Consider the following 22,910-nt stretch of genomic DNA (forward strand, 5'->3'; position numbering starts at 1 on the left):
GAATGGCATTAAAAGTAAGAACAACATAGAAAAACTGCAAAGCTAGTATTCCAATCTGGCATGGAAAACTAAGAGGTGGTTTGATTTGGGTACGCGCTTTATATTTTTTATATTTTTCATTTTCTAGTTTGTTTCCAAAAGTTTGTGTTAGTAAGGGAAATATTCTTACCATTTTCTTTACAAACTTTTGAAAGAAAACCAGACAAACAATGTAACATTTGTGCAACTAGAAGTGTAAACAGAAAATGAAAAATAATATATTTCTTCAAAGTAAACCGACCTAAAGAAGTTTTCCTCTCTCTCATTGCTACCAGCTAGCATTTCACTGAACTAAAATTTGTCTTTACACTTGTATTTGGGTTTTGGGGGTTGTGGAGTTGGAGAAAGAAAAGAAAAAAGATTGAGATTTCACTCTTCCGGAATATTCAAATTGAGGTTTAGATCTTGCTGCTTGAGCTCCCCAGTGATGGTGCGAGCAACTGCTTCAGCTAATGACATGGTGAAGTCAGGATCTTTGATTAGAGAACTTACATATTCTTCAACTTTGACGTTGGTTTCATGGTTATGTTGATGCATTACTTCTTCACTGTGTCTTCTATCTGTTTGAGACAATGCAGAAAGAGCCAAAATGTTCATTGCTTCTTTGTCATTTGCTATGCTAGGCAACTGATTGGCCACTGAAGAGCCTCTAGGTGTGGATGAAGATGGCTCATGAAGAGCACCATGGTTGTGCTCTCCATCATAAGTTGCAACAAGGATAGACTTATCATGTAAACATCTTTGCACCTACAATGATCAAGTAAAAAACACTTCAGAAAACCATATGATAACACAAAACAACACTGAGACTTCTTGAACTCATATATGCACATGAAATATAGTATAATTAGTTAACCATCTTGAAGAAATGAAATGGGTTTTACTCCTAGCTAACTAAACTAATAAATTAGAAAACTTTTGCTATTTAAAATGACCGGGTCCCTTTTCCCTAATAGACTAAACCCATCTCAATTTTTGCTGGCATAATTATTTTGACAAATAATAAAATCACACAATAATTCATATTTAAAGTGTCCTAATGTTGAACATAAAGTTTTTAACTTATCCCTTCATTGATTTGAGTAGTTTATGAAGCATCCTAGATTCAAACCTTTTTATTGTGCATTCATATAGAATATATTCATTCTATGTACCTTCTTTTTGGCTGGGCAAATGGGAGCCATGGAGCACCTAAAGTAAGCTCTTGGTGAAGCATTGTCTTTGGTGACCTTTTGTCCATACTTTCTCCACTGATATCCATCTTTTACAATCTATATTCCCAAAGCAAAATTTGCATCAACATACTAACTTCAATATAGAATTTGATTTGAACATGAATTAAAGTCAGTTCACAGATACACAAACCAAATTTGTAGTGATGGGCCATAGCACATACCAAACTATCATCCATGGGATGTGTTCTGACAAAGATTTGTAGTGGTTTTTTTGCTGTGGGAAACTCTAGTCTCCGTCTCTTGTTCACATCCAAGATAGGTTCTGTTACTGATCCTATTTGATTCATGCCCTTGTGTTGTTCCTTGTTTATCTCTTGAAGATGGGACTCAAGCTTTGTGTACTTGCTGCTTAGAACTTCAAACATCACTCTTAGAGTGTTATTCTCCTCTCTCACTCTCTGTAACTCAGATTTAAGACTTTCCACCTGGTCATCAAATCAAGATTGTTGTAATAAGTCTAAGAATTAGCTACATATATGCTTTCTGAACTGTTAAGGGTGGTAACCTAAAAGCAAACCACAGAGAAACTCAAAAGTGAAATAGAAAAACAAGTTCACTGTGTGTTTCCAAGTCTTGTTTCTTCTTTGGTGAGAATACAAAAAACAAGAGTTAGTTTACCTTTTCGTCCATTATGACTGCTGTGTTGAGGACTTGAACGAGCATCAATCACAACTGATAGAATTTCTCTTAACTTAGAGCAAACGATGATAAGAAAACTGTGTTAAACATGAAGAAGCCCTCTTAATTAGAATATAATATTGAACAGGGGTAGTTGAGATGAGTGAGTGAAATGAAAGAAAATCTCTTTCTTTATATGGCTTTTGGTCCCTCACTTTCTCTGGTAATTCCACAGTATGAAAACAAAAGGGACCAAAGTAGATAGATCTTAGTATTGAGTAAATGGTTCAATTCAACTCCATGTGTTGGAAAAAAGCTTGTGTGATGGAATATTATATATAACAAGAATAAATGCTTTGAAAAGATGCATGGTGAGTCATATTTTCTAGTTTGTGCTTCGTTTGTAGAATGATGTCATGTCGGATGACATCTGCAGAACCCTTTTGGAAAGAAAACTGGTTTAGTTTTTCTTACAGATTATGATGTCCCCAACGTGTTCCAAGGTACACAAATAAAGCCAACAACTCTTTGATTATCTGGCATCGATGATAACGCCATTCAGTACACACAAACTGCATACTTTGTTTTATTCAATTATTTCTATCATAAATTTCAGACTTTTTTCAGCAACTACCAAAAATTAACATGTAAAGTTAGTCTATAAGTATATTCTCAAGTCATTGATTCAAATAAAATTATTCCAGTGTTCATACATATAAAAACGTGACTGAGAAATTTTTTTACTAAAAATTACAAGTCAAATTCACCTGAGAAATCAGCCAGTAATATATATAGCATAATTATCTGAAAAATATAAGCACTTATAAAATTTGATTGCAGTGTTATAGATTCTATCTGTGTTATTTTCCAACGAGATTTAAAGTTTTATAATGATATGCATACATACATATAATGACATAGTGTTGTCATATAGAACTTGATTAGAATGTGAACAACATGCAGTGGCAACTGTTACTGAAAATGAACATGACGCGTAAGAATTTTATTTTTCTTATTGTAGTTTGTAGACAATTCAGCAGAGAATATTTGATTGCAATGGTTTTTTTAAAATCAATTGTTGCCGAAAGTAATTTAATAATTTATAATTATTGAATAAAAATAGACAAATTATTTTCATTCTTCGAAAAAAAAAAAACCCTTCCTAATTTAAAAACCACTTTTATGGGAGGGTATTTTTTTTTTTCGTTATTTCTTCAGTTTCTTTATTTGTATTTTTTTATTTTATGTTAAAATGGGTCAAGGTTAAAAGGCTGAGTTATATTTTATATAAATAATCATTTTCTTACTTATGGGTGCTAGCAAGGCAATTTATTATGGGTTAAAGTTTATCGGGTTGATCGAAAATTTCATAACTCAATTATATAATTTTAGTGTTATAAGTTTTATTTATATCAATTGAGTCTTTTTAAGTGTGAATGTGTTTAGTCACGCATATTTCAATTTTGTTAATTGAATTTTTAGATATTAAATTTAAAGCTATGGTTAATTAAAAATTTGTTGTTTAGATATTGGGTTATGACATTTAGAAAACTAAAATCATATAATTGGGATATTCAAAAGATTCAATTGAACAATTAGGATATAAGAGATTCACATTGCATATATTTTTATACTTGAAGAACCAAATTGGTGCATGTAGAATATGAAATACTAAATTTACATAATTGTAATATGTGGTGGAGTTATTCAAAATCCAGACGACAAAAGAAAAATAATTGAAAGCGGATAAAAAAATTGAGAACTTATCAAAATCATTTTTTTTTTATATTTTCTTTTATCTAGTTCTTCTTCAAAATGAAACGGTTTGGTTTGAACTTTGCTTTTGAAAATCAAGAATTAAATAACCACTTACTTTTACATAATAGAATGTTATATGTTTGCAGTTAAAACTAAACATATATCATCATTTCTTCTTTTTATAACCACTTATTTCTTTTTCTTTTTTTTTTTATGCTCTTTTTCTTTTTTCTCAATCCCTTATCATTGTTGTCGTTGTCACCTCCATCAATATTGTTGTCATCGTTATCTCATTTTCCTCCTTCTTTTTCTCCTATCTTCTTCTCACTCATCTTCATTTTCTTATAGCAAATATTTCATCGAATTTGGCAAAAAAGTTGATACCTATTTGACTTACCGATTAATTGATAAAATTACCAATGGAATAAAATAATTCAATTAGCAACAATTTTTTGACAAATTTTAAAAGTATAATTACTGATTTATCAACAAATTTTAGCAAAGACAATTACTAATAGATTTATCAACAAATTTTAAAAAAAAATCATTACCAACAAATTTATCGACAAATTTTATGATATAATATAGAAAACGAAAACTTTAATATTCATTTTACTGAAGAAATTTACCCACAAAAATAACCATTGGTAATGAAAATTTTAAATTATCAAAAATTCTTTTAACGAGTTTTAACAACGAATTCATTGATGAATATTTTTGAAAATAATTAAAATTATATAATCTATCAATAAATTTAGTTTTACTCATGAATTTTTGTTTTTATCAAAAAAATTTGTCAATGAATTCTATTTTATCGATAAATTATTTTTTGTCAATCAATTATCATCACTAATATGACAATTTATTATATTGTAGTATGATAATAATTATACAAGTAATTCACACTGTATCTTTATATTTGAACAATTTTCATTATAAAATATTTAATTTTTAAAAAAAAAATATTTTACAATTTTTTGAAAAATTTATTAATCTTAAATTAATAAAAATTGTAAAAATCTATCCATATAAAGTTTAATTATAAAACATTGATATGAGTTTCAGATATTTTATATTAAGTAAAAATTAAACACGTTTAATCTTTTACGTTTAGTTTAAGTTATTTATAACAAAGAGATTCTCTTTTTTTTCCACATTTCAAAATTTTAATTTTATCCTTTAAAATTAAATTGTAATTATTTATTAAATTTTTAAAAGTTTATCGTTATTTTTATAATTTTTTTATAAAACTGTTTATCTATGCTCCTTTTTTCCTATTTATCAATCGTTATTCTCTCATCTTTTATGATATATTTCACTTTATTTTTAATAAATATAATTTTATTTTATATATTAACTTAATAACATAACAATATCATCACCTACTAATATAATATTATATATATTTAAAAAATGCATACACACAAACGCGATATCACACATATATTTACGCTAGTTATTTCATAAAAAAATCAAACCAAATTTAACCGTCCACACTTTAATATGTGTGAACAAAAGGTGAAACTAGTCGATTTATTAAAAAAAATAAAATTAATAAATATCATTAAATATAAAGAAACTATTATTTTTAATCAATATCAACCGGTTAATATTTCTATCTTAATTAATAAATTATAATATTCAATATTAATTGTTTTAATTAATTTGTATCAATTTGAAACAAATAGTATTAACTTGTGTTACTTAATGAAATCATTTAACTTTAATAACGATGTGACTTTGAACACGAAATGTATGGTAAATAAACAATATTTACAAATATTACATCTAAGTAAAATTGAAAGATATTTTTATAATAAATTATGTTGATAACATTTCATAATCGATCACTCTCTTAGTCTAGGAAAGAGTAATTTAATCCTTTTTAGATATTGATCTCGTATCATCTTCCTTAGAAAATATCTTTATTACTCTTTCACATACACACGATAAGACTATTGAAAAATATTTAATGAAAAGATAAAATAACAATAAAAATATGAGATTGAGCTCGATTATCACTATATTCTAACATAAAATCTTATTGGAGGCAAGATTATCTTAAATTTTGAAAACAATAAATGAACGAATAATTCTTTTAAAATGGAGTATTAGAAGAAAATAGTAATTATATAGAAATAGTTGAAATAAGTACTCACGTACAGCATAAGGGTTAGAATAGAATGATGAAGTGCAAAAATTCCATTTAGATATGATTAAGAAGAGGTTTCAGACGTTGGTGCGCAGTAATCACACTATGCATCCAATCCATGAAGACAACAACTTTACATTTTCCATGGCGCCGGCGCATAAGAGTCAAAACCTTACAAAAGTCTTTTGTTCACATTCTAAACAAAAATAAAAACACTTTCTAACATTAAAAAAATAAGGATTTTTTTACTAAACTTTTTTTAAAAACTAAAATTAGTCCATCTTCAAAATTTTAGTCCAATTTAACATTTTAAAAGTGTTTCATGATAACATTTGAGTTGTTTACATCGTTTAACAAATTTTCAATTCAATGTTAAGTAAGAAACTATCTTAAAACGCATTTAAAATATCAAATAAACTTAATAAAATTTTGGTTAAAAAAATTAAATACACACATCTTTAAAGTTGGAGGACTAAATTAGATTAAAAAATCGAAGATAAACTCATTTCAATTTTCACAAAAATTTAAAGATAAAAATATATTTAATCCAAAAAATAAAACAGCAACCCATAACTATATTATGATAAGATAATTTTAATTATACCAATTAAATTATTTAAATTTGAGAGATTTATATAAGCAGTTCTAGAAATGATGGGTTGTGAAAGAAAAGAAGAAAAGTGGTTGTTCTTGGAATTTGAAAGTCCTTGTAGAAGACAAATGATACTGCAGCAAGTGGAATACAATCCATGCACGTAACTCTCTGTTCCTTCTATTCAAGGCCTTTATTTGTTACTTCACCACTATCCACTGTATTTATACTTCTTCGACCATCTTGTTTCAATTTATTTCAATTTAAGACAAAACATCATATTTTTAATTGACTTCTCCACCTCCTAGAGGGAATGGAATTTTCTGGACCTTCTTTTCATAACGTGAAACTCACTACCTCTCCAGTTCACACATTTACAATTTTAAATTCTCATTTATTAGTAATTTAAAACTGAGACCGGTTACAAATTCCAACTATATATGACAAATTTTTTGGAAGTAAAAATTTCATTTTACAAATTTTTATATAAGTTTACTTGAGATTTTGATTTTTGAGGTAATTTTTGTTTGAAAAATGTAACATTATTGTACTAACTTCCAAACTAAGAATGGGTGAAGTGAAAATTGAATGGACATGTCTTTTTGTAAGTAGCGTACGTTGATTTGTTCCTTTCTTTTCATAATTATAACTCGGCCATAGTACTCCACCTTTGTCGACTCATTCTAAAGACTTTGACATCCAACACTTCCACATGTGATAGAAAAAAAAAAAAAAAGTTAAAATAGTTGTCACTTTGTGACATTAGTTATAGTACAATAACTATTACTTTAAGGTTCATACCAAACTTTTTATAAAAAAACTTCTTTGATGAAAAAGACTGTGTGCAATTCAAATTGATTTTAATACATTCTGACATATATTTTTATGGATTATTTATCAATTTATCTTGATTCTTATTTTTTCTAAAATTTTAGGATATTTTCTATAAATCTTATTAGTGATGAATTTTTGCCATGGAATTACCAACAAAATCCCAAATTATTAGAAATTCTAATTTAAATTCATATTAGAATCAAATAAGAAACAAGAATGATTATAAATTTAAGAGTTGAATATTGAATGAATAATTGTGATTGAAATTTTGAAGTATTTGCAAACATAATTAGTTTATCAAAATCCTAATTACAATAATCAAAAATTGATGAGGGACTAAATGATAATTATTAAAAAAATTCAAGGACTAAGATGTAAATACTAAATAAAATCAAGGGTCAATTTGCGAACGCAATTATGAAAAGTATTTTTGGAGTTAATAGAAAATACTAATTATTTTTTTTTTCTAGTAGGATTTTAAATCAATCATAAATAATAATTAATATAACTTTCTATATTATGTGATAAAATATTACAAACCTTTTCAAAAAAATTTAAAGGACAAAACTATGATTGATCTCAGAATTTCAAAATATTATCTCATAGAACATGGAGTTAGAACAACTCCTAAAAGAATATTTTCTCAACCTATACAAGATGAATAAGTAAAAAGAAATAATTTAATAACTCTTGTCCATATTCTTCTTTTTCTAAGAAATCATCTTTCTTGCTTTCATACAAATGAATCAAAGTGATTAATTTTTTAATAAACAATTGGTAGAAAAAGGTATTCAACAACAAACTGTATATAGAAGGAAAAGTTCAAGAAAAATTGGACCTAACCCACCAATTTATAATTACACCTCATCATACTAATAAGTACTATGAATGAATTAATTCATATTAAAGACGTTTAATTCGATTTTTGTACTCACAATTTTTTGGCAATAGTTTGACATGTATTCATAACAATACAAGATCAGCGGTAGAATTTGACCAATATATTTGAAAAGCAAGAAAATACACTCAAAAATTCATATATTTAATTAATGTCATTAATAAAAAACATACATTTTAAACATATAAGATGACAAACAATAAGCTTCATTTTTAGAAAGCAAACATTTTAAACCAATTAGATGTTTCTCTTAAAAAAAATAGTTTTTAAGTTGCATTTAATATGAACCCCAATCTAAATAAATTTTTCTAATTTCATTTCTTTATTAATCAATGGGATCTTGACAAATAATTGTGATGACAAAAAAATAACACGCTCAAAATTTATAAATTTAATTATTATTATTAATACAATAAAAATTAATACAAAATTTAGTTCATTTATACAATAAAAATTAACATAATTTAGTATAATTGTAACTACTAGTATAATTGTAACTAATGCTAACTATAAAACAAATATTTTATTAAGTGAAAAAACAATAATCAATAAAGTCACAATTAAAAATTGGTTATGAAAAAAATACATAATACATTACTTTTCTTTTATATTCATAAAAAATAAATAAACAAATGGCTCGTGAGATAAAAAATAATGCTAACTATTAAACAAATATTTCATTATTAAGCGAGAAGAAAGAATTACATTTTTTTCTTCAAGAATGGTAGAGAATAAATGAGAAATGAGAACATAAATAATGAATTTGTGTTCATATTTTCTTCGGTACAATTTGTGAAAATTAAAAAAAACAACGAAAAATAAAATAAAAATATCTTAATAAATATTTTTATTCAGTTATATTTAATTTTATGTTTTATTATTTATTAATATTAAATATTGTGTTTTATAAAATAAATAAAAAAGATAACCAATTTAATTTCCATCGATTTTGAATATATACTACATATAAGTTAATAAAATTTTGAAAATTTTGAAAATTTCTAATATATACATTTAATATAAAAAAATTAAAAAATAGGAGGGCACCCACCTCTCTTATGCTATTCCCATATTTTAGGAAAATATTTTCTTGGATCACAAATGATTAATATGAAAATTTTCACCTATAAATATTTGAATATTAAGAAAGATATGTTCTAATTAATTGAGTAGTATCATGCTTCATGTTTTAAAATATGCGAAGTTAAATATGTATTATTTTGATCTTTACGTGTAACTTCATTTTTTTACAATTAAAAATCTAAGTTATGAAAAAATACATAGTAGATAATTTACATTTTATGTTCATAAAGACAAAAAGTCCATGAAATAAAAAATGTTAACTATAAACTAATATTTCAGTATCAAGTAAAATAAAAAGAGTACTACTTTTACTTTCACAAATAGAACAAAACATATGTAAAATAAAAACAAAAATAATAATTTTTTTTTCATAAACAAAAAAAAACATGTCAAAATAGAAAATTAGTACAATTGATGAATAGTTCAAAAAAATATGAAAAAAAAATGCTAATAATTCTTTTATCTTTATTATATTTAATTATATTTTTTTTATTAATATTAAATTATATACTTTATAAAAAAACCTAATTTAATCGCTATAAATTCCCAACATATACTGCATAAAATTTTAAAATTTTTAAAAATTTGAAGTACCATAAGACCAATTTTAAAAATTTGTTTTAAAATAAAAAGATAATCAATTTAATTTCCATCAATTTTCAATGTATACTACATATAATTTTAAAAAATTTAGAAAAATTTGAAAATTCCTAATATATACATATAATATAAAAAATTAAAAAATAGGGGGCACCCACCCCTCTTATGCTTTGGCTCTACTGAGGATATTCCCATATTTTAGGAGAATATTTTCTTGGATCACAAATAATTAATATGAAATTTCTCACCTATATTATTTGAATAATAAGAAAGATTTGCTCTAATCAATTGAGTAGTATCATACTTCATATTTCAAGATATGCAAAAAAGTTAAATATGCATTGTTTTGATCTTTACATATATCTTCATTTTTTCACTCGTAAAAAACGAAAATATTTTTTTTTATCAATATATTTTTTTTAAAGAAAAAACATAGTTTAAAACTAAGATATAATTTATCAAAATTGAATAAAAAATTAAGACATAATTTATAAAATAAAAAGTTATGATAATTAGGCACAATTAAAAATCTATGTTATAAAAAAACACATAATAGATAATTTATATTTTATGTTCACAAATACAAAAAGCTCTTGAAATAAAAATAAATATTAATTATAAACTAATATTTCAATATCAAGTGAGATAAAAGAGTGCTACTTTTACTTTTACAAATAGAACAAAACATATGTAGAATGAAAACAAAAATAATAATTTTTTTATATAAACAAAAAGAAAGCATGTCAAAATAGAAAATTAGTACAATTGATGAGTAGCTAAAAAATATGAAAAAAATGCTAATAATTCTTTTATTTTTATTATATTTAATTATATATTTTTTTATTAAAATTAAATTATATACTTTATAAAAAAAAACCTAATTTAATCGCTATAAATTCTCAACATATACTGCATAGAATTTTAAAACTTTTAAAAATTTGAAGGACCATAAGACCTCGGCTTCCACAACGATCCGTCCACAACAATGACAATCAACTGGTTCAAGTTATTTTAAAGTAAACCAAGTGTACCAATATCTATTTTATATACTTCATAATTATGAAATTTATATCTTATTTTCATCTTTATTAATTAATGTGTACACTTATATTGGCACACTATCTACGAAAATGTTTATCAATTTTTTCTACGAAAATAGTACAAACATAATATTATAAAAAAATTCAATATAAAAACCCACACATCTTCTCTTCAATGTCAACTAACAATAAAAAATTATAATTACTTAGTTCATTTACATTAAAATATCAAATAAAGTAAGAAAAATTTAATATAAATTATATAAAAATAAAAACAATCAAATATTTACCTACGTCGCCCTCCTCTATATACTCTATTATTAATTTACTTATAATTTAGCAATCCAAATGTCAATCATTAATATTAAAAACAATTTAAACATTACTCACACAATTTTTCTTTCATCTCCAATTACAATGTCAACAAGAAAAACATAATTTGGACTCTTATAACGAAGTAAAGGCTCCACACTCTATGTTCAGATTGGTTGTGATGTGAATGAATATCATCACTTCTTTATTACTGTCAAAATTATAATAAGTGTGAAATCTGACGTGGGAGTGAGTAGACATAGTTATTATTCTTTTGGGGTTGGTTATGTTATGTGAATAATACTTCAACTTATGCCTAATTTTTTAATTCATGAATATAATAAATACAACTCTTTTTTTACACATACATTTATAAAGTCATATATAAATGTATTCGATTTTTTATTCTACATTGATCAACTAATCGATTTTCGAAACACTTGTGTTTTAATAACTTCAACCTAACAAACAACCGGTCTATTGAAATTTCAACTTCATCATTAAGAGGTTTATTTATAGAGAAAAGGTAGTGAACAATTTCACACATGAACAACTAAAACAACATGTAAATGTAGTATGATAGATTGTTTTTTTTTTTATAAATGGGAACGAAGATAGTCAAATTCAACATGAATTCTTCTACTAAAAATATTTATATTTTCTATCAATTTGTTTTAAATTCTTTTTTAAAAGATACTTATAAATTTTGTTATAAAATTTTTTTTAAAAAACTTACTGTCAATTTTTTTATAAAATATTTTGTATGAAACACTTTTGACAATAAATTTTATAGAAAATATTTGTTAATTTTAAAATTTTGTAAAAAATAATTATTCTCAAAAAAATTATTTGTTTTCTTAAAAAAAATAACAAAAAAAAATCCTTTTCAATAATTTTTTTTTAACAAATTCACAAAAAGATCATATAAAAATTTTGAGTAGTGATCTTTTCGTCCTGTGGATAAAGAACTTGTCCAACCAAACACAAACTCACAAAATAGTATTCACTTTAATGATGTTACTTTGTTAAGGAATGAATGCATAGTTGTGGTTAAGCCACGATTCCCAAAAATGTTGGCCACATGTTTTGCTTCCAAATCACGTTGCTATAGTATGTCACAGCATCGAGGTTGTACGGAAAAAAAGCATCACATAGGTTTCTCTTTATCTTTTTGACAAGGTGACTCAAATTTTTTGACAGGAAAAATGATGGATACAAAATTGTCATCCATTACTTTTCGAAGGTTAGAAATTGTAAGCAACCTTTTCATATATGTGTGCGCGTGAGATATCAGTTATCTCTTCTTTCGGTGTAACATGGACAACTTCATTATGTGTCTTGCTTTTTAAAGAAGAGATCAAACCCGTGAAACACATATGTAGACGCCGAAAGATATTTATGAAAAACAAATAGAAAATGGAAAATTAATTTGGATATTGTGAAAGATATTTTAGAATATATGAGTGTTTTTTTAGTCTTTAATCATTAATAGCAGAGAAAATGCTAAAATTAGGTTTATTCTAAATCTTCTCTCGACTTTGAAGGTTGAAGTTATTTATTTATACAACATAATATAAGTTAGATATTATTAGATATATTTGTATTTGTATTAATCCTTCATTGTTTTAAGTTTGTTTTTATTACAAAAATACTTTTATAAGATTGAGTTAAACTTAAAATTCATTTTTTAAAAATATTTTTGTATTTTATTACAAAAATACAAAAATACTTTTATTCTATCAAGTATTTGTTAGACATCGTTATTGACTTGATATTGGATTATTCATAAGTTTCATGTTCGATATGTATATGTCTCAGCATAAATGATGTGTTAAATATTCTACATCGACTAGAGATAAGATAAATTTACATTATATAAATAGTGTAAATCAAACTTTACAAATTGGTTTTATTAGGTTAAATTAAATTTAAAGTCCATTTCTTAATATATAATATAAACTTTGAGAAAATAATAACTTAAGAATTACAATAAACTGATTAGATTTTTTTTTTATGAATATAAGTATATGTATTTAATTTTTCTTCTTCTTTTCTTTGATAATTTGATTAGGGATCAATGTAAGGATTGGTACATTGTGTTCATTAAAATCTTATTTTGATAGTGCACAGTAGAAAGTTTTTTAATAGGTTCATTACCTAAGACAATTATTTTAGTATCTATTTTATAATATTCAATAGAAATATCGAAACAAAGACTTAAAAATGTAATCTTGATGCATAAATATGCATGTGGAAATGATTGTATATAAGCATGTGTATAGTTGTGAGATGTTTAAAATATGAACTTGAAGGTATAGAGTTTAGAAATTAGTATTAAAAGTTAATATGTTGTATTTGTTGGTGAAATTTTACTTTTGCCTGATATTGCCCAAGTAATACCTAAGCTTGAGTCATCATTGTATGGTTCTTCAATGTCGCTTAGCATGAACATGGATGGTCAAAATACAAAGTATATTGTTAGGTAAGAAAACTAATTTGAATTAGATTCTAATTTATGAATTATTATATATTGATGTTACACTTTGAGGTGTTTGAATCGAAACATGTGTGATTTTGTTGTTGTTGACCAGGAACATAGTAGTTGGTTTGGAATTTTAAAACTTAATTGTGGTCTCTTTGGATTTAAATGGGTGGATACTAAATTGTACTTGATTTCGACACTACAACAATTTATAATTTAGACCACACTAAAATAGACAACGGCTAAATAAATGTAGTCTAAACATATAATAAACAACATTTTTATAAATGATATATAAATATCATGAAAGTTCATGATTATATAATTGTTGTTTTAAACTATGTGGGCAAAACTAGTAAAAATGTGGTCTAAAAACATAGGTAAGGTATAAAATCAACATGTAAAATTGTTGTTTATTGTGAGAATTTGTAGCAACGGTTTTAAAAATCTTGTCATACTAAAAACCGTTGTCTATTACTTATAGCTACACTCACCTACACCACGCCTAAAAAATTGTGGTCTAATCTTTAGACCACGGTTTTTATAATTTATATCATAATTTTATGTTGTTGTCTAAAGTGATTTTTGTTGTAGTGCGAATATGATTTTAGTTGGGGTAGTTGAATATATATAATTTTAGTATAGGTTGCAAACTAGGTAATAAAATGTAGGTTAAATTACCCTTTTGATCCCTCTATTTGTCATGAAATTTCATTTTGGTCCTCACGTTTTTCGTTGTCTCAATTTGGTCCTCATTTTCTTAAAAATGACTCAATTTGGTCCTCACCGTTAACTTTAATCAGACGGTGTTAAAGTCAACGCCACGTGTCAATTTCTGGTTTTTTTTATTTTTTTAGTATTTTTTGATTTTTTTTTTGATTTTTTTTTGATTTTTTTTTTCTTTTTGACACGTGTCACTTCACAGTTTTGCCACGTGTCAAAGTGACTCAATTTGGTCCCTATATTTGTTTTTAATTTCAATTTAGTCTCAATTTTTGTAAAAATGAAGCAATATTGTCCTTCCTCAAATTGACACTAAATTTACTTTTTTATAAATTTTATGGTGATATTCTTACTAAAATTAACGTTTTTATTAAATATTTCTATAAATATTTTAAATTAACTTTAAATTCTACACAAAATATTAGACTTTGATTTTGTTTTGAACTTGAAATTTAGTTCCTAAATTTATGTGTGACAAGTTATTTGATTTTTAATCTTTACCAAATTTGTATAATATGATACACTTGATGCCTTTATATATGATGACAAAATTGTTAATTTTTGAAATTAAGTTTGGGGTTTCACTTTGTTTAATAATAAAACTAAAAAAAATTATTTAAAAATATTTCTATAAATATTTAATAAAAATGTCAATTTTATTAAGAATATCATCATCAGTTGTATACAAAGATTAAATTGAGTCTCAATCTAAGGAGAGACAATATTGCTTCATTTTTATAAAAATTGGGACTAAATTGAAACTAAAAACAAATATAGGGACCAAATTGAGTTACTTTGACACGTGGCACAACGGTGAAATGACACGTGTCAAAAATAAAAATAAAATTCAAAAAATTCAAAAAAAAATTCAAAAAAAATTCAAAAAAAATTAAAAAAATTAAAAAAAAACTAGAAATTGACACGTGACATTGACTTTAACACCGTCTGGTCAAAGTGACATTGACTTTAACACCGTCTGGTCAAAGTTAACTGTGAGGACCAAATTGAGTCATTTTTAAAAAAATGAGGACCAAATTGAGACAACGAAAAACGTAAGAAGCAAAATGAAATTTCATGACAAATAGAAAGACCAAAAGGGTAATTTAACCTAAAATGTATTGAGATTACTCTGAAATGTTAGAGAAGTAGTTTGCAAACAATTTATGATTGAATTGAAATGTATATTTAAGCTTAAATTAATTTGAATGACATGTGTGTATAATATATAAATGTTTAATGACATAATATTTACCTGAGTTGGACTTGCATTTGAATAATTATCAATTTATATTGAGTGCATGAAATTATATTGTATGAAATCATTTGAGGTTACCTGGTGAAAATATATTGACTAATTTGTAAAGTATAAGTATTAATTAAGCACAAGAAGCTATAATTAATAGAGATATATGTTTAACTTATTATTTAAACCATTGATATTAAAATATTAAGTGATAAAAGAAGAAGAAAAAGTTCTTGAACACCAAAAACACATTGGTGGATGTAGGAATGTTGGTGCAATAAATATCCTGACTTGTAAAGTTGAGATCCACTCATAAATTATTTTTGTTTTAAATTAATCAAATATTAGTTTATAATAGAATATTCTTAATTCAGATCACTAATAAAAAACAAAAATGCTTAATTTACATGATAGGCAATCAACTTTCTTAAATTCAATACATATATTTGTCATTTGAATTAAATGTTGCTCATTCTTAGATCAACACAACTACATGTATTTTTGTCAATAAAAAATGACAAAGTAGATTAAGTTGGAATGAAAAGTGTTCCAATTAAATTAGATAATAAATTATTCTAAAAGTAAAAGTAAAATAAGCAATAAATAATTTTAACATTTTATATGATATTTGTATATATATATATCCATCACGTCAATAATGATTTCCTAACACAATTTTTAAATTGAAAACATTATTCACAAACTAAATGCATAGTAAATAAATAAAAATGAGTTTAATTACATTTAAATTCTCTTTTTACTTTTACCGATTTTCTTAGTTCCAAATTTCATTTTATTCGATCTGATAGTTCATCAACAGAGAAATAATTATCTGATACTTAATTTATGTCTAGTGAAATAATTCACGTAAAAAAGCGTAATAACATTTTTATAAATAAGTAGAAGATATTTATGTCAAGCTCTTTATTAGCTCACATAAATAAGATAATTTATGTCAAATACTATTGGGTCTAACATAAATTGTCTAGTCAACCAATAAGGAGTTTGACATAAATTTACTTTTATATATCATATATAGGTTCTCATTATTTTTCATTGTGCGAAACATGTCAAAAATGCTTTTTCGAGTTAGTTTGTCTCTAATGATGAAATAATGCTAGTTTGAGATTCATTTCTGACCAAGTCTTCTTTTTCTTCTTCTTGTATGATGGGCTTCTATTGGACAACTTTTGTCCAATTTGTTTCGTCGTTGAGTTTTGTTTTTGCTAAACTTTTCCTTTTAATTTGTGATCGTGATTGTGATTATTTCTTAGAGAACTCGGTTGTGGTTTTGCGTGAGCGTCTTGTTGTTTGTATATCATGTTTGTCACATTAAGAATATGTTGTAGTGGTAAGAAAAACTTGTGTCTTTTGGATTTTTATGACATTTAAAATCAATAATGAATATTTGTTCTTACCTTAGTTTATTTCTATCACAAATAAAAAAAAATGATAAAATGAGTATTTCTGAACTTGTTTCAATTTTGTGTGTTGTCTATCAAATAACATTTTTTATAAATTTGAAGAAGAGTTACTGAGTGTTACTTATTTGAAATATATTATAATTTATGTATTATAAGTATGTAGATAAGCAAAAACAAACTTTTCATTTATTAGATTAGAAATTAATGGGTGGTCTGTTAGCGGTTCGATAGCAGGTGCAATTGTCTTAACCCGTTCGTAAGATGAGATTTGCATCTCACATATATATTATGAAATTGTCTTATCTCTACTTGATATGGGATTTCCAACACTATACATATATTGTTTACTTTTAATTTAAACATGAGATGGATATAATTTTTTTCACCAATCAGAGACAAAAAGAAAATACGAGTTGATTTATAAAAGTTAAATAAGAAAATGGTAGTTATGTTTTTAGGTTAAGATAGAAAAAATAAATGTTTTTATTTCTCATTTATCTTTCTTTATTTCTTTAAAACTCTTTCTTTATCTCTTTTTGGGAGAAGTTTTTTTTTCTTCTATAATTAGGATTTCAATGTGGTTCTTTACCAAGCCTTTGGAATCGTAATAGTGTATTGAATTAATGAAGTTTTGGAATAAAACTTTCTTAGCTAAATTTGGAGTAGTTTTACAATATTGAATGAACAAAAATGTGAAAATATGATTTCAAACTCTTTTATTTTTATTTTTAGATCGCTAACCTAAGAGATAGTGATTTTGTATTAGTGTTGATTTAATGATGTGATTTTGAATGAAATAGAAAGACATGTGTGTATTGATATGTGAAAACCTTCACATGACTTAATTGTAAGTGTTTTATGATTTTTATTTTTTACATCTCTCACTTAATTGACTTAAGTGCAAGTGATTTATGATTTTTATTTTTTAGATGTCTCACTTTGATTAGTTATTACTCAAGTGAGATAGATGTTGAATACTGATTTCCAAATATGGAGTTTTTTTGCAAGCAATGAGGTACATCATTCAAGCAATAACTCATCATTCAATTTATGGTTTTTTTATTGAATGATGTTTCTTGAACAATGAAGTGTCACTGAAGTAACAATTCATCTTTCAAGTGAAAAAAAAGACTAAATGCATTCTTTTTTTAGGATTATATCGTTTAAGTGAGAACAAATCGCTCGATTGAAGGTAGCTCGTTCCAGCAATATTTCCTATTTTTGTATTATATGTTTTGCTATTTAAAGGTGTTTTCATATGATATGATTTGTATATAATTGTATTGTTATATGGTATTTTGATTTCATTCTTGAAAAGTTAAAGGTTGTCTTCTAATGAATAATTGGAAATTCAAATATAAATTTTATTAGTGGTGTGAAGTATGGGTGGCAATGCGGCCCGCCCCGCCCCACATTTGGCACGTACAATGCGGGTTGGCACGCCCTACCCCACATTTTAATTGTGGGTTGAAATGTTTGGCCCGCCCCGCATAACTACGGGCTCGCGGGCCAGGCCGCTTTTTTTTATTTTTTATTTTTAAATTCTGATGATAAAACTTTCAATATTCAAAAAATTGGAAAATTTTAAGAAGTTCACAAAATTAAGCAAAGACTTTGGGAGAGTTTGATGATAAATTGATAATTTAACATTTTTATCATGTTCGTACTATGACATACACGATCTATTCTTTAAATTTTAGCACAGTAAACAATACATAATACTTGTCTTTATCAGTCATATAAGAATTTGAAACATTAATGCAAGAGTCCATAAAAAAATAATTGATATACACAAGTACAAATTTTTAATTTTTAATTTATTATTATTATTATTTTTATTTATACTGGCTTTGTGGGCCAGCCCGCGCGAACCACGGGTTAATATGAGCCTACGGGTTCACTATCCTGGTCCGCCCCATGCTATTTTTGCAGGTCTGCGAGCCGATGCGAGTCGGTCCGACAGGTCATATCAAATCCATATTGCCACCCCTAGTGTGAAGGTTAGTTATACAAGATTTCACTAATAACCCAAACCATATAAATGAATGTATCTAGTGGTAAGAAGTTGACAAAGGATTCACAATACTTTAAGATTTAAGTGAAACTAATTTCGCTGGTCAGAAAAAGAAAAAAAGTTCACAAATTTATTGGAAAGGAAATGCAAATACCAATGGAATTTCAACCTTTTTTTTCCACTTCACTTTTTTATATACAATCCTACGGTGTATATATATATATTTGACTCTGCAGCCTCTGAGAAAGAAGCAAACAATCTAACATACTCCCTGCTAAGAGCATACATGCTGTGGTTGAACTTATTCTAAGAAAATAACCTTTTTCAATCTTGTTCCAATTAAAAAAAGATTATTTTTAAAATTAATAATGTGTGTGTGTGTGTGAACGAATTCACCATTTGGCCTCTAGAATTTTTCCTGAAATGGCAGTGGCAAGTGCTGTAGTGAAATTGGGATCCCTTGTCAAAGAAGTAGCCATTTGTTGAACCAAAAATTGTTGGATAGATGACTTTTGGGCACTTTCAAACAATCCTGATTTGACCAAATCAAGCCTTACAGTTGGACTTGACCCTTTTCCTCCTTCACTTTGCTTTGAACCAATTTCACCTCTTTCATTACAATGGTTATGCTCTCCTTCATATGTTGTAACAAGTATTGTAGGGTCTTCTAAACTCCTTTGCACCTGCACAATATTTGTTCATCACAAAGTTACAAAAAGTTTCACCAATAACTAAGATAAACTTACATAAGATATTAATATCAATCTCGTCTAAAACCTAATACAATGAGTTTATCGGTTTTTTTAACAGTGATTTTGAATTACTACTAAAGTGTGAAAAAAGTTACCTTCTTTTTAACGGGGCAGGTTGGGGCAAAGGAGCACCTGAAGTAAGCTCTAGGAGAAGGGTTATCCCTAGTGACCTTTTGACCATATTTCCTCCATTGATATCCATCCATCACATACTTCAATTACACCCAAAAAACAAAATCAAGATTGTTAGTATTATTATTCAGAGATAACTAATCAAAATTGAAGATGCTAATCACAAGTTTAGTAACTTACTAAGCTGTTATTAGAAGCTTCTGTCTTTACAAGAACCTTCTGAACCTTTGGGGAGGAGCTGAAATCCTTGTACCTTTTGAAGGAATCCTCTGTTATGGAGCTGCACTCACCATTGTTGTTGTTGTTGTTGTTAACAACACCAAATTTGTTGGTACAACACTCACTCTCTGCTTTTCTCTTGCGTGATTCAAGTTGCTCTTGCTCTAAATTTGTGTTCATCAATTGGGTCAATTGCTTCTGCAAAACCATGTAGCTGTCACACAAGTGGGTCAACATCTCAGTCAACCTCTTGTTCTCACGTCTCAGCCTCTGCAACTCTTCCTCCAAAACCATGTCCTGCTCACAGAATGTTCGGTGTCAGAAATTCAAGAAGTAAAATGATTCTTTTTGTACCCTTTTCTGGATACAAACCTTCATACACAACAACAATTTTGATTCTTACAGAAAACTGATGCTTTTTGTGTATGAGAATATGTACTGACCGTGTGAAGAGAAGAAGGATGAACGTTGAGATTGAGTGAAGTATCCAAGCATGTTGGTTCCATTGAAGATTGTTGGAAGAGAAAATGAAATTAATGTTTGGGAGAAAGTGAGGGGAGAGATATATAAGAGTGAGGAGAAGAGAGGAAAGTTGCAGGAAATGAGAAGAAAAAGCAACATGATGAACTCACGTCACCCAAATGTCGTCACTGCTTTGCTTTGGTGTATATTTAAGCATACACGTTTTGTTTTTGAAACATTATTATTATATATTAATAAAAGGTTAAGTCTGTTTTAGTTATTAAAATTTTACATGAAATAAAATTTAGGTTCGTATAAAATTTGATTCAAATTTTACAAATAAATAAATATAATTTTTTTATTTAATTAGTTCAACTTTTTTAAATGTTAAATCCATTTTTTAACTTATTCTAAAGTGAAATTATGTTAAATTATATAAACAATTAATATGTTAAAAAAAACTTAACACAATAAAAAATAATTGAATTATAGAAAGGGTTAAATATATTTTTGATCTCTTAACTTTTAATGAATTTTGGAATTAGTCTATTTTAAAATTTTTGACCAATTTAGTCCTTCATCTTTCAAGATATGTGTAATTAGTCCTTTTAATCAAATTTTGTTAGGTTTATTTAATGTTTCGTATGCATTCGAGATTGTATTTGAGTTGTTTATACTGTTTAACATATTTTTGTTTTAATGTTAAGTTAAATATTATTATGAAATGTGCTTGAAATATTAAATAAACTTAACAAGATTTGATTAAAATGACTAAATTCACATGTATTTCGAAACATAATAAATTGGTCCAAAGTTTTGAAATAGACTAATTTCAACATTTACCAAATGTTAAGCAAAAAAACATATTTAATCCTTCAAAACAATTTATTTATTTAAAAAATTTGAGAATTAAAATATATAAAAAAATTTCACAAAAATAAATTTTAATTTTGCATCAGAATTTAAAAACTAAAAAAATATTTATCCCCTTAATAAACCGTCGTTTTATTTGTCGGTTGTTTTATATACAGGTGACACGACAAAGTTAGAACAAAACTTCTTCCATATTTTATTTCAGCTTCTACCTTCCATATGTCATCTGTGAATTACCACTTTTTTTCCCAATTAATAAAACTGTTTAAGTTCCTTTTCAAGTATTAAAATGTATATTAATTTAGCATCTAGATTAATATTTTCATTGACATTAAAGAATTCATTTGAAGACTGTTTCATTAATTGAAACACTATGTAACATGATTTTGAGGATCGAATAAATAATATGTTTATTATAATAAATGTTATAAAATTATAATTATATAACACTTATTATAATAAAAATGTATAATTTTAGTATATATATTTTAATTTTATTAACTTTATTAATTCTATTTAAATTTTATTAATAATTGAGATAATAATTTTTTTATTAAAATTGTAATCTTTTACTATATTAAAAATAAAATATTACTTGTTATAATTAACAATTATTTAATTTTTAAATACAAAAAAAAAATGTATGAAATTTTTATTTAAAATATATTCAAAAAATATTTCGGAGATGAATTTTTTTTAAATCATTTGTACTATTGAAAAAATATATAATTTAAATATTTAACGCAATCACCTACTTAAATATAAAACAACCAAGTTAGAAATAATATGTATAACCTCCTTATCTTTTATAATAATAACAATAATAATAATAATAATAATAATAATAATAATAATAATAATAATTACATCATTAATATTTTTTCATAACTACTTTATATATATATATATATATATATATATATATATATATAAATTCACAATTCTATCTTATTTAAATTTTGTAATTATTTTTCTCTTTTAGATTTAATTAACTATATGTAACAATTCAATTAAGTACATCATCCTATTAATTATAGTATCACAAAGTATTAAGCATAGTTAAACTTATAAGTAGATATTATACTATTCCACAATAAATTATATTTTAAAACTTTTATACATATGTAAAATTCCATAAAGAGGATGATTTCTACAATATAAAATTCTTATACCTAAGGTATAATTCTTTACTATTCAACCTTCAATAGTCTCATCGTTGTTCATCTTTCTCACATGTATTATCATTTGTTCACGTACAATATACGATTATCGCAAATAGATATCACACACCACAAAAACAAAGGGTAAACTTATTTATGAATTTCTTTCATGCATTTCATACTACGTCTTTCGTGTTTGAATTAGATAATTATCATTCATCAAAATATTGATATGATTTAGACTCAATTCCAAAATAACATGTAT

At 25.5% G+C, this 22,910-nt stretch overlaps 2 protein-coding genes across 2 annotated transcripts; both read right to left on the reverse strand.

Annotated features, from left to right (window-relative positions):
* Positions 1-235: 235 nt before the first annotated feature.
* On the reverse strand, positions 236-2,211 carry LOC114193929 (putative WRKY transcription factor 40). The gene is made up of 4 exons (XM_028083932.2): positions 1,893-2,211; positions 1,436-1,699; positions 1,194-1,310; positions 236-786 (listed from the first exon to the last, which is right to left on the reverse strand). The coding sequence occupies exons 1-4, from the start codon at positions 1,935-1,937 to the stop codon at positions 409-411; spliced, it is 804 nt and encodes a 267-aa protein (XP_027939733.1). The 5' UTR covers positions 1,938-2,211; the 3' UTR covers positions 236-408.
* A 16,915-nt stretch (positions 2,212-19,126) lies between these two features.
* LOC114193721 (WRKY transcription factor 18-like) lies at positions 19,127-20,757 on the reverse strand. Its single transcript, XM_028083625.2, has 4 exons — positions 20,594-20,757; positions 20,112-20,447; positions 19,895-20,011; positions 19,127-19,730 (listed from the first exon to the last, which is right to left on the reverse strand). The coding sequence occupies exons 1-4, from the start codon at positions 20,654-20,656 to the stop codon at positions 19,440-19,442; spliced, it is 807 nt and encodes a 268-aa protein (XP_027939426.1). The 5' UTR covers positions 20,657-20,757; the 3' UTR covers positions 19,127-19,439.
* Between the last annotated feature and the right edge of the window lie 2,153 nt (positions 20,758-22,910).

This window comes from Vigna unguiculata, chromosome 8 (genome assembly GCF_037176805.1).
Source record: "Vigna unguiculata cultivar grain cowpea cultivar isolate G323 ecotype 2 chromosome 8, ASM3717680v1, whole genome shotgun sequence".
Classification (NCBI taxonomy): domain Eukaryota; kingdom Viridiplantae; phylum Streptophyta; class Magnoliopsida; order Fabales; family Fabaceae; genus Vigna; species Vigna unguiculata.